Source organism: Scophthalmus maximus, chromosome 22, assembly GCF_022379125.1.
Source record: "Scophthalmus maximus strain ysfricsl-2021 chromosome 22, ASM2237912v1, whole genome shotgun sequence".
NCBI classification, from domain to species: domain Eukaryota; kingdom Metazoa; phylum Chordata; class Actinopteri; order Pleuronectiformes; family Scophthalmidae; genus Scophthalmus; species Scophthalmus maximus.
Window position 1 is genome coordinate 1,946,436 of NC_061536.1, and position 12,771 is coordinate 1,959,206.

At 41.4% G+C, this 12,771-nt stretch overlaps 1 protein-coding gene across 9 annotated transcripts in view; it reads left to right on the forward strand.

The window, feature by feature from the left end:
- The first annotated feature begins 3,154 nt into the window (after positions 1-3,154).
- Positions 3,155-12,771, forward strand: part of LOC118292282 — a 55,434-nt gene continuing 45,817 nt past the window's right edge. For all 9 annotated transcript variants that reach the window (XR_004786868.2, XR_007030339.1, XM_035621076.2 and 6 more), the window contains exons 1-6: positions 3,155-3,392; positions 4,946-5,136; positions 6,779-6,965; positions 7,137-7,926; positions 9,095-9,235; positions 9,882-10,012. Coding sequence is in view for 7 of the 9 variants with exons in the window: in XM_035621076.2 (XP_035476969.1) it covers positions 3,162-3,392; positions 4,946-5,136; positions 6,779-6,965; positions 7,137-7,926; positions 9,095-9,235; positions 9,882-10,012 (1,671 nt within the window). In the remaining 2 variants the exon portion in view is untranslated. The remainder of the gene's footprint in view (positions 3,393-4,945; positions 5,137-6,778; positions 6,966-7,136; positions 7,927-9,094; positions 9,236-9,881; positions 10,013-12,771) is intronic.

Below are 12,771 nucleotides of genomic sequence, written 5' to 3' on the forward strand. Positions count from 1 at the left end.
CGATTATCAAAATTGTTGCTGATTATAATTTGTTTTTTGTTGTTGTTGTTGATCGAATAAGATATTAATCTTATAAAAAATGAACTGCTTTGTGTGTGTGTGTGTGTGTGTGTGTGTGTGTGTGTGTGTGAGTGTGTTTAATATAATAGATTCAGGGAGTAAGGTGCAGTCTGAACAGGTGAGTTTTCAGCCTTGAATCAGATTCAAGCCACCACCGGACCCCAGGGCAGGGTACGGTTTGCAGATATGCACACTCCTCCTCCTACCACATGGACTCTGCAGCTATGGGCTCATTCTGAGCCACTTGTACAACCTATGTATATTAAATGTGTTCTATAATTTTAATATTGTGTTTTGTAGTTTTAACTAAAAGTAAATCTGAGAGCTAACGTATAACTTCTAGTACACACATTCATGTGCAAACAATGAAAAATAAATTACATCAAAGTTCAATATCTCATAAGAACACTTTAGCACAAGAAATACAGGTGGTGGACATCAGCTCCTATTTTCCAAATGTTAAATGGTCTCTTGTGTAGTTACAGGTCTATTTCATACATGTATTTTTCATATGACAGTCATGCTTAGTTTTCACCAAAGTCACACCAACAATCAAATTAATTCTTTCAATATATTGTTTTTCAATAAACGTTACAACACTTTGCACAACTGCAGAAGTAACTATATGTCCACATTACAGGCGATCCCAATAAGTCTGTTTCTGCATCGTAATTATCTATTGTGTCGGTTTTAGTAAAAGTATGAATCAAACTTTGCGTGTTCTTCTGTTGCATTTTAAGTTACCATACAGGTGCAATAAAAAACTCCATCACAACCAAGATCACACCACATCCTCTACATTAAAGTTATCTTCTGAAACAATGCTGATATGTGACATGAACACTTGCATTACAAATACCTTAATGTACCGTGCGAGTTAGCATTAATGTTATGTTAACATTGCTTTGCTCGTATGGCAAATTAACGTGGCGGACCATATTTTCCAACCACACACGCCTTTGACGACTCATGTCGCTGTTGTGTTGTTCCAGCCAGTGTTCATTTTGGCAGGTATTTTTGATTTAGTCTTAGTCTTAATCGTTTGACTAAAATACTTATTAGTTTTAGTTACATTTTAGTCATGTTTAACCTTCATAGTTTTCGTTTAGTTTTAGTCAACGAAAACTGAAAATGTTTTAGTTTTCTCTCTTTAAAATAAATTAAATTAGGCTAATACAAGTATTGGAAATTGAAATCCTGGTGACAGGTTGTATCAAGTGTTGAAATTCATAAAATAACATATCACTCTTAACACTTTACTTATGTAATATCTGAATTCATTTCCTTATTCTTTCCCTTCTTCAAAGAAATCTGTCTGTCAGTCAGTCATATCTCGAGAACCGTTCATCTTCTCCATCTTACACTTGTCATGTGTGTTGTTTAAGGACCAAGAAAGCTCAGTGCTGGACACACGTTACATTCAGTGTTGATGTTGAATCAACAGCTGATCAGCTGTGGAGCAGCAGAAGTAAATACGTTGTCAACTGCGACAAAGGTGTGTTCACAACAACAGTCTCCGGTTCAGTTTCTGTCATTTTACTAAGCGAAAAAACAGGAGCGCAAGCTTCTTGGAGGTCTCAGTTAGGACAACTGACCGCAGAGTAGGCCATATTATTCATCCAGTATTTGCTTGAAATGTTCTCCGCAAGCGCCGACGCAGCAAACACGGTCGAAAAGTCATGTTTAATGACTGGGGATTAGCTCAGGTGACACATAGCACAGCCAGCCACTAGCAAACAGTGGCATCATCTGTCACTCAAGTATCCACGCCCCTAATTATGCACAATTTTAAACCTGAATATAATTTAAATGGACAAGTTGTAAAAAAATCCCCCCGTACAGTTTTCACGAAGAGGGCTACCAAAACTGTTTTTTGTACCAGGCTGCAAAACATGTTTAATTCTGCTGTAAAGTTGGGAATTTTAACATGGGGGTCTATGGGGATTGACGCCCTTTTGGAGCCAGTCTCAAGCGGCCATTTAGTGAACTGAAGGATTTTGCACTTCCGCATTGGCCTCATATCTCAGCCTCGGAGTTGGCCCCTTGGTACTAACATGAAAATAACCTATGAATAGATATAACAATAACACCAAGTGAACACATTGACTCAAATCAATACATCCAACGTTAAACATTCCTATGCTGATTTGTTTTGCGTTATGCTAATCTATATGCCCAATTAACTTTACCAAGTTCAGGGAAAGGTGAAGAAAAGTCATTTTGGGATGCTGTTCGTGTATCCAGAAAGATGCAACAGTCGTGCTGTAGGGGTTTCAGTGTCCTTTTGTGTCCTCAAAGACTTGGTGGCTCCTGACCTTGGATAAATTGACAAGTATGTGTGTCTGCCACTTATATAAAAAAAAAGCCTTGGTTGGTCCTCTGGCAGGCTCTCGCGTCGCTGACTGTCGAAGTTATAGCAAACTGCTTCTGGCAGGTCCGGATGAAGGTCAGGGTCTTCAAAGAGCAGTGGTTTCTCCCAGAGGAGAAAGAGAGGTCTTTGCTCTCCGGTGAGAGGATGGATAAGAGAGTGAAACAGAGTGAGCAGCGGGGGCGCTGGGGTTTTATAGGCCTGTTGACCCCCTTGGGTCCAGGGCACACGGTGTCCAATGGCAGCTGGAGCTTGGAGGAGATATCACACCAAGGTGTGAACAGTGAGGCATTCTGGGAATCAGAGTTTTTCCGTCCGTTCCTTTGTCTTTGGAACAAAGGACCACATGGTCAAGTCTACCATTTTGTGAGGCACAACAATGATGTACTACTTTTCAAAACCAGTGTAAAAAAAAGAAAGTTCATATTTTATTATCATCTGCAAAGGATCCATCATGAATCTACACAATAAAACCCTTGTACCCATTAAAGCACACCAGTGTCTTGGTACACACTGGACTCACACTGGACAACAATTATATCCCAATCAAAATGTAAAAATGTTTTTCAATGTGTTCAATGTAAAAACAAACAAAATGTATTGTTAATGGGGAGGGTGGGTAATTAAGATTTAGTGCAGTTGTCATTCCATTATCATGCAAATTATATATCATCCCCGTTGATGCAATGATCGAAGGATCAAAGGCACACGCTCACCAGTGATCTGTGATCCCATGACCCATTTGAATTGTAGCAGACACCACACACTGAGTTACTTGACCACATTTGAAAATGCAAAACCGGACCAAGACCACCACTTGCAAAGACAAGCACATTATCTTGAGGAACTCTTCCGCTTGGGCGCAATGGCAGAAACGCCCAGCGTGCTAGACAAAAGTGGGGACCTTCCCCATCAGCTCCCAAAGCAGAAAACCTATCGAGTCAGGGATCAGCTGCAGCTGAAGGTGGGTCCAACTTCCTCATTCACTTTCTTCCTACCCCTCGCCTTCTTTGTCCGGTATACATGCAAACAGCAACCCGGTCGGGCTATGGTTAATAGTTATCCTGATACAATGACAGGCCGTTTGACGACAGTGACGTAGGGAGGATCTCAAAGCAAATTGGCTGTCGCGACAACGTGTCACGCAGATTTTCGAAGTAAATGAAGTGACTGACACAAATTTCGGGTCTTCGTGCTATTCGCGCTATTCGCGCTAGCCACGCCATTCGCGTTACCGGACTCATTGACGCAAAAAGGCTTCTAGTCGCATCTTTGCATTGACTTTGTATGCAATCTCCTCACGCGAATAATTTGCATTGCATCGAGCATAAACGCACCATGCGTCTGTTTGCTTCCCGAACCGTGTGAAAGAGCACAAAAATCCTTACGTTTTGATGTAAAAATTATGTATGATGGGTGAAAATTGTGGGAAAGAGAGCGAGTTAAGGGAAAATTGTTAAGATCAGTTTCCATCTCCTCTACACTCTGACTTTTATCTCTTCCACTCTAGCTGTGAACATTCCACCACATACACACTAATGTTAAAAGTGTGAGAAGGGCTGAAAGAGTTTACTTCAAACACAAGTTGAATATTTTGAAGTTTTAATGGGATTTGAAAGTTGAATAATATCTTGAACGTCTGAAAGATGTGGAACATTTTAAGGGTTGAATGGAGTTTGTAGCTGAAAAAGTATAAATGAGTAGATAAGAATTGAAAATGCATGAAAAGTGTGAAAATGTGTACATTTTTGAACATTCCCTCTTTTCATTTCAATGGAGCAAAAATCTGAGAAAACGTTGAATATTTTAAAATAATATTAAAAGTTGTTTACTAGCCGGAATGTCCTAGTTGAGCTGAACGTTTAGTTTGAAGTTTCTAGGTTGAAAAATGTGGAATGAAAAGAGGCTGAAAAAAATAAAATAATAATCAGAATTTTTAAAGAATAACACATCTTGTGAATGATTCCAGTGTTCACACCATTAATAATAATAATCGGAATTATAATAGATCGAACCATTTGTAATGCTAAGATTTAGGGGTTCATATTCACGACAACGAGGCCATTGTGTCCATACATTAAGACCAATCATCTGACTGTCCGGCAGTTTAACATAGACGTACACTTCCTGCTCACTCAACGTAAAATTGATGCTTAACTGACTAGAACCCCCTCGCCAGTAAATTTAAATGTCATTTCCACTTTTGTGTATGACCAGTATAATAAGTTTTATGCAAAACGCTTTGCGTGGATCTGTACTGGTGAACTATAAGGGAAATTATTTAATGTTTTTATATAGGCCACATATGTAGCTAATATTTGTGTTTGTGTGTGCATGTACAGAATGCCTCCATGCAATTTAGTCCTATTTAGACCAAAACATAACCGACATTCATTCATTGGCTATGCATTGATTAGAGGGAAATGATGCCTCATTAAAACAGAGATAGGTAGACTATCCATGCATGTGTGGGTAACACAGAGGGGGACAAATGGTGTTAACACAACTCCCAAACAGTTCCCGGGCGCACTCCCACCCTTTCCACGCTCCACCTGGATTCACCCCCACGTGCCCTATGACAACTTTGATCATGCCTGCAAAAACATCTGGAGGAGAGCAGAGGAGGCCAGGAGGGAATTTGGAAGAGGTCATCATCCACCGGAATCTCCGCACAACAAAGGCGGCGCACCCCCAGAAAGAAATCACTGGTAAGGCTGAATCAGGCACACACACTGTCCGGCAACCACCGACAGCTGCATTATACACAAGCCATTGCACCTTAACGTTGGCTGACATTAGCCAGTCAAGATCAATCACATTGTCTTGGTTAATTCACTGTAATGTGTAAACGGATGTGTCCTGCAATGAGTCCATGGACATAGTGAACTTACAGTATAAATATGTCCATGAACCTTCACAGGCTTTTACAGTCTTTATTCATCACTTTGTTCTTAGGAGAATTATGATCTCAATTTCCTCTCCAAGAAAATTTTAGGCCACTCAGGAGATCTAATTACAGACATGAATAGTCTAATATCTTGAAAGTGGAACATAGTGACCTTGGGGTTGCATCGCTTTTCCAGGAATTGTTTGTGTAGATCAGGTAAGGAAAACTAAAATGCTATAATTGTGGCCGTCCTTATTTATCTTCAAGGTAAGTGCTTCCTTTGCAGCATTTAAAAGTTGTAACTAATGGATTCATCAACATTTAATAATTCATTTACTCATGTTTTAAAGGTCAGCCATGACCTATTCATAAGAACAAGTATTGGTTTGCCAAGTTTGTGAAAAAATGTAGTTGGCTGGTGTTTAATCTTTTTTGTTTGGTACTGTAAATCTATTGGCAATCTATGAATTAATAACAAAATGTTTCTCACTTTGTAATAAGCCATCGTGTCTGTTGTTACAAGTGCCCCAATGCCATCTCGCCTAAATAAATGTTTTTTAACTAATAACTGGTTAGTATTTGACCTGTTTCTACTCAAGCTGTTATTGTTTTTAGCCATGCCCACAGTATAATTTGAATGTGAGTGGACGCTTTGGAGGAGGATGTATGAAGAAGTTATAAGACTAGTTCTAACCTAGATGCCAACATTGCAGTGAAGATCAGGTTGGCTGCTATGCAGCCGTTGACCCACTAATGTTAATGTACACCATCTGCTCAGCTGCCACCCGGAGCGTCCATGACATCTCCGTTATCGTAAGTGTCCCAGGTCTCACCGGATCGCGTGTTCCGCATCGTGGCTCGACAGTCCACAGGCTGGTGACTAAAGAATAGCCTCATTAAAAAGTCATGGTGCGAAGTGGGGCCTGCGCCACACATACAGGATGGCCAGCCGCATGGACCCAGTGATACACACTCTTTCAACAAAATGTAGGTTTCAGCGCAAAGTCGAGTCAAACTCCAATTCAATTTGTATAGTGCCAAATCACCACATAGCTTACAATATTATAGAGAAACCCAACAGCTCCAACAGTGACTGTTTATTGTTTTAACTGACCTACCTAGCCTATCATAATCAATTACACTATCAAACATGATGTAATTCAACAAAGAGGTACAGACAGATACTCTACTCTGAAATATGGTGTACAAATATGAAATTTTCTCACACAAACCATCTTGACATGATCACCGCAGTGATCAGATCCCCCAAAAAACTGACAGGGACAAGACTGATTAGATAAAATGTAGCCACTATAACTATGATTAAATGATTGCATGAGTAATGTTGGTGTGATGATCCATATATATATTCATACATATATATATACATATATATATTTATAAATGTGTGTGTGTGTTTGTAACAGACACTGCGACATGCCTGTGACTCTCTCCCTGTCTAGGACTGAAGAGCAGCAGAAGGAGACTGATGATTTGGGTCTGAAATACCACACAGAGTTCTCCCTGCCTTGCCCTTATCTCTCGGGCGACAGACATCCCCATGTAGCCAAGCCTGTACGGGCACTGAGCCCTGTGATGGAGGTGGAGATGAAACCAAATGAGGGACAGGCAGAGAGGAAAAGAAATTTGGTGAGCATGATAACTTTAGAGGCTTACAGTTGGGTTTGCTGTGGTCTACTTAGGTGCAACTTTTCAAACCATAAATCATACGAACACTTTCAAAAACGCTACTATATTAAAAACATATTAATTAAATGATAGCAATATTTTCCTGTTGTTAATAACCCACTGTCGTCTCAGGGAGGTGACATGGAATGTAAACAAAGAAGGGTGGAAAAATCCTTCCTCCAGTCCATCAGGAGAACAGACAAACACAGCGCCGCACCAGAAGCTGGACCCCTGACCATAAATCCCATTTGCTCTGCTGCTGAAGACCCCGCCCCGCACCTGCACGAAGATAAATCGGTCATTAGGAGATTCGCCCACAATAATCTTAATTTTCTTACTATACCTGTGTTGCGACCTTGTAAACCAGATTCAAGCTCTGACAGCAATAAGGATCTCCCATTATGTACTATAAAGAACAACTTACCTAGGCTGCTGAACATCAAAGCTTGCATTCTACCGTGTCCAACGGAGACTCCAGCCTCAAGGAAGCTGTGCGACGCACATGACAACCCCACTGCCACTTTACAAAGAGGCATGACTGCCCCTGTGATGGCTCCTGTGCAAGGCAGAGCAGAAGCACCTCAGGGAAACACAAAAACGAATGCACCAACAGCAGCCCTAACGCAGCAGGAAGCGTATGACCTACTGGCCAACTTCCCAGCCCTCGAACGACCAAAGAAGCCTTTGGGATTGGACATGCAAGGTGGGAATCCCAAAATGAGAATTGAAATGGGGCAAAGTGGACTTACTCACCCTCCAAAACATTGCCCATCAAGTGGGGCTTCCCATCAGAGGAGGATGGGAAATGTGTCCCATGAGGTCTCCTCTATCAGCGCAGGAGAAGAGAAATATGTGCTGAGCCTTCACTATCCTACCAACAACTGTGGGCATCTGACGAACCTCAACCAGCGTCCCCCGAGAGGTAATGACTCTGCTCTGTGGCTCTGTCTAGCTGTGCTCCACACATAACACCCCTTCTATCAGTTGGTATGAGTACTCTGGTTTTCATTTATTTAATCTAATGCCATTCTTAATACTCTCTGAAGCCGAATACACTAACTCAAGCAAAACTCCCGGTCTGACAATTAATCACACATCGTAATGACATTGTCATGCTAATTAAAGGCAGGCGAGAGGCAGCAGCGCCTGTCCCGAGAAGAAACCCTGCCTCTCAGAACTTGCTGAGTGCAAACTTTTCAATAGACCAGCTCACAAAGTTTTACCCTTTTTCCTCAGCCTTTTTTTTCCCCAACTAATTTAATGAAGCTCTTTTGTTCCTGCCACAAAGCACAAAGCTTCACTATCACTTTTTTAACACTTTGGACCCACTTTCTTGATCTGAAGTTGTGCGGGTGACAAAAGAGACAAATCCATGCAACCCTACAATTCAGGGGGGCAGTGCTTTGTGCCACTTGCGATCCTGGAAGTACACCCACCCATCCACTTGGACAAACGCACACGTGCAAACATTGCGTCGCTCTGTGTAGGTGTTAAAAAACAGTGACTCCGCATCAGGGTTGCAGTGAAGTATTTCCTCGGTTGGATGACTCAGTGGGAAAATGTTTTCGTAATGATGGGATTATTGTGCAGTGGCAAAGTGAATTACACGGTTAGCCGTCCGTACTGGCTGCTGATGCAGAACAGAGCAGTGGACACAGATGAATTAAGTCAACAACAAGTCAAGAACACAGCGTTCATTTTGTTGGGGAGCATGGCTTGTACAGCACCTCCTACACCTGTGTCATACCTTTCATTTTCTAATATATATATATAGCATTGCAGTCACTAAAAGCCGCTCTACTCTGCTCAATGCATCTGCATATGTGATACGCACTGCCGGCATTGCCTCAGCACAATGCAGTCAGTGCTAATATGACAGAATTGACTCTGTGATAACATAGTCCTGTTGATTCAATAGCACTCTGTTGAACCCCTGAGGGGACGAGTAGTGCAAATTCCTTTGCGACAGAAAAGAACACATTTCGATTAAGTGTCACACTTGACCGGACACAGGTCAGACGAAACAGCACACACGTGAAATGGGTATAAAGCGCTGATCCTTTCCCCCTCCTTACATGTGCAAATTGCAGTTGCAGCTGCACATGGCATGGATGTACACGCCAGGTCCTGGGCCAGCGCTGTGAAAGCAGGCATGACGCAAGCAGCTGCCCCTCAGGAGAAAGGCAGACTCTGTACCTTTCAGCAAGTGGATACCAATAACAGAGCAAAAGGTAAGTTTATACCTTGGCATCTTTATCCAGTGACAGTGTGTGTGGGTATTATGTTCCACGGCCACATGAAGAATTCATCATGATCATCACTGGTTGGGCATATTCATTTTTGTATTGCTTACTAAGCTGAAGGCGACAGCGTGTCCCCCCCCTGCCCTTTATGCACTGCGCTTTAAATGTTGTGTGTGTAGCATTTTTAAACATCGTTATATCACTGTCAAATTATTTTAAGATACTTTGGTACATTGAACAGATGTAAACGGGGCTGCAATGAAGATGAGTGGTGGTCTGTCTCACACCTGTGCTATTGTCCCTGTGGGTGACATCAATTCATGTCTGCCTTTTGTCAAGATCCACACTGACCACTGACAAATTTAAAAAAATTGATATGTTGACAACAGTTCTTAAACCAGAAAAAAGATTTGTAAGATTTCCCAACTCAAGCGCCGCTTACTGAGTTTGTGTCCCGACACATGAACTTAATTGCCTCTGTGTAGATGTTTTGATGTTTGTGGCAATAGTCTAACTTGAGTGAGACAGAGTCTCAGAATCAGATTTTCTAGCTATCAGACACAGGGTTAAAATTCTTTCACACAACATATTCCCTTTGTGCCTTTAATCTTTTACTTTCTCTGTCTTCCCACAGCCAGGCACAGTCTCGCTCAGAGCTTCTCCAAGAGAGTGACTCCTTCCCACCAGTTGACTAGTTTGTGGCGGGGCCCTCAAACCTGCAACCCAAACTGGTTTGCTCGAGTCGATTACCCTCCGAACCATTGGGTAAATATATTAGCGAGATTTAAAAATTATTAACTGATGCAAACTTGAATCTGTAAGATGATGTGTGCAGTGTTGTGTTGCTATATTCGAAGATTTTCCATGTCATGTATTTAACAAGATAAAGCTACTGCTGAATAGTTATAGTGGCTACATGAAGTGCATTTGATAAACTACTTGAATGGCTTACTGATACAGGATCTTTTTTTCAACCTTCATTTTTGCTTGGTTAAACATCATTCACAGCTGATCAGAGGCTCACTCAAATAGCTGCTAAACCCAGCTCTCAGTCCAACAGTGCTACTGCATGTTAGACATATCTGTGTCTCAGTGAACCATAAAAAAAATACTTTCTCTAGCTGCCCACACCATTTCTAGCCTTTTCGATGTCATTAGGAATGCTGTGAATACATTTGATAACTTGTCTATGATGTGAACAATATGTATTTTTCAAAAACTAGTAGCTGGAATGGAATAAAACTCAAAATTCGATGAAATAAGTGACCCTGAGACCTGACTTCTATCATTAGGTCAAACTGTGAGACTGAAATACCTGAGAAAATAGCCTGTCTTTGTCAGCCTTGTAAAATGGTTGGCTGACAAATGGTTTACATTTGCAGCAAAAAGCATTTTGATGTGCAATGTGTAATACTGGGCCATTCAAACAATCTGCAACTTATATAACTGTTACTGACCTCCTAATCATGTGTGCATTCTCGAAACAACAGCTGGTATTAAAAATAATCTTTTCCCCCAAATAAAGTATTTGTAGCATGTATCCATGTAACCATACGATGGTGTATGAGGGCCATTATTGAAAAAAAAAAATACGGAGCCGGGGGAGGCGGGTAATATTAGGAGAAAAAAACACAGAATTTCTGACATTGAAGTGATTCAAGTTCTGTGAGATTACAGTGGTAAATTTACAAGAAAAAAGTTGGAACTATTGCTTTAGCTTCAGGATCACCACAGACGCTGCTGCTGCCGTGAATTCAGCTGAAGTGCATCGAGAAAAGAAATTAGTCTTAAGTTGGATATTCAACGGCCGCTGTCAAATATCTAACTTAAAACTAATTTCTTTCTTCTCTCGATTTTTCTCGAAATATTACCTCCCTCCCCCGGCGGGAACAAGACTACAAGTGGTTGCTGAGTGAAGCGAGGTTTGCATATTGAAGCTTGGACTTGAGTATTCTGAAAGTCTGCTTTGTGTCTGGTTTCCCCAACATCCCATCTGTGAACACAAAGCAAACATGCTAATTAGGAAGAGCTTTGGAGATTTACCTCTCACAGTGTATCCTGCAAAAAAAGATTTTAGTCAGATAGCAAATATATGGACGTATTAAGAACCACCTTTGGTTAACAACCAAAGAGGCTCGTAAGAATATTTACTTCTCTCCGTGTTAAAACATTCTAACTCATCCATTTTTTCCTATATCTCAATCTCTTCTCACTTTGCCCTTTCGATCTACGACCTACATGTATTTAAACTTGGGTGGCCCTTTCACCATATGCATCGGTGACAGTGACAGCAAGGCTCACTCCACTCTGGGGTTTGCCCCTGTGGCCTCAGCACTTCCAATCCAACAGGATAATTACTGAAGCTGCACTGCACATTCCCCCTGGGTGAGAGTGGCAATATGGGGGTCTCTCGGTGTCAGCAGAGAAATGAGATGCAAGGAGGCAAGCTTGAGAGAGAGGGAAAGAGAGGGGCGGGGGGAGATAGAGAGAGATTGTAAAATATGTGACGTGGTTGAGAGAGACATTATAAAATATTTATTTTTGGCAACAAAACAGCTGATGCAGAGATGCAAGTAAATGTTTATTGAAAGTGTGAAGAAGTTTATTTTCTTCTAGTTTTGAGATCTCTCTCTCTCTCTCTCTCTCAAACCCACACACACACACACACTCACACACACACACAATCAACACGTGCACCTACCTCTTCTTGTTCTCAAGTTGACCATAACGTAAATATTCTGCTACGATGGTTTTACAGGAATGACAGAAACGGTGAAGTGTGGAAAAACAACTGAAAAGTAGGAGTCTAAAGAGCTTTATTTTATTTATTTTTATATTTTCTTTAACCAAGCTTAGGTGTACAGATGAGGATGTGCAGTGAATGGTGATTGAAACTATTTGAAAGTCGTGTAAATCGGCACAGTGCCAAGTTCAGACTAAACGACTTTAAGAGTTGTTGGATCGCTGTGCAGTTCACACTACGCAACTTGATGTCTCAATGATCCGGAGTCTGGCAGTCATTGTGGGTTCATACTACACGACCGACTGGCGACAGGGTCTGACACACGTCATGATCTTTTACCGGACGAAACCCACAGCTACGCCGCAGTCCTGCGCTAGCCTGCTATAAATCCAGCCGGAGGTGGCAACATGATGGGGAGCTTCTCTAATCATGTCGTTGAAGAGTTTACCCAAGCAACTGGCGACTGCCAATCGAAAAAGGCAATTTGGCTCTGATCTGGGTCTTCCGAAAATACTGCTGCGAATTTGTCAGAGGTATGAACTTTAAAATAGAAATAGTCACTTTATGAAAACACCAAGGCCATTCAAGTTGAAGTCCTACACATTCTGTATACCTATTCTGAGTGTCTGGGCCATTCTAACCATTGTTCTGGATTAATATGAACCTCTTTGCCCCAGTAATCATATACACAACCTTAGATACCCTCTTTAAGAGAGAGGAATTAAGTGAAGCTCCTTTTATTGTGTGGGAGAGTTGGCATATCTTGGCGGGCAGTTGTGTG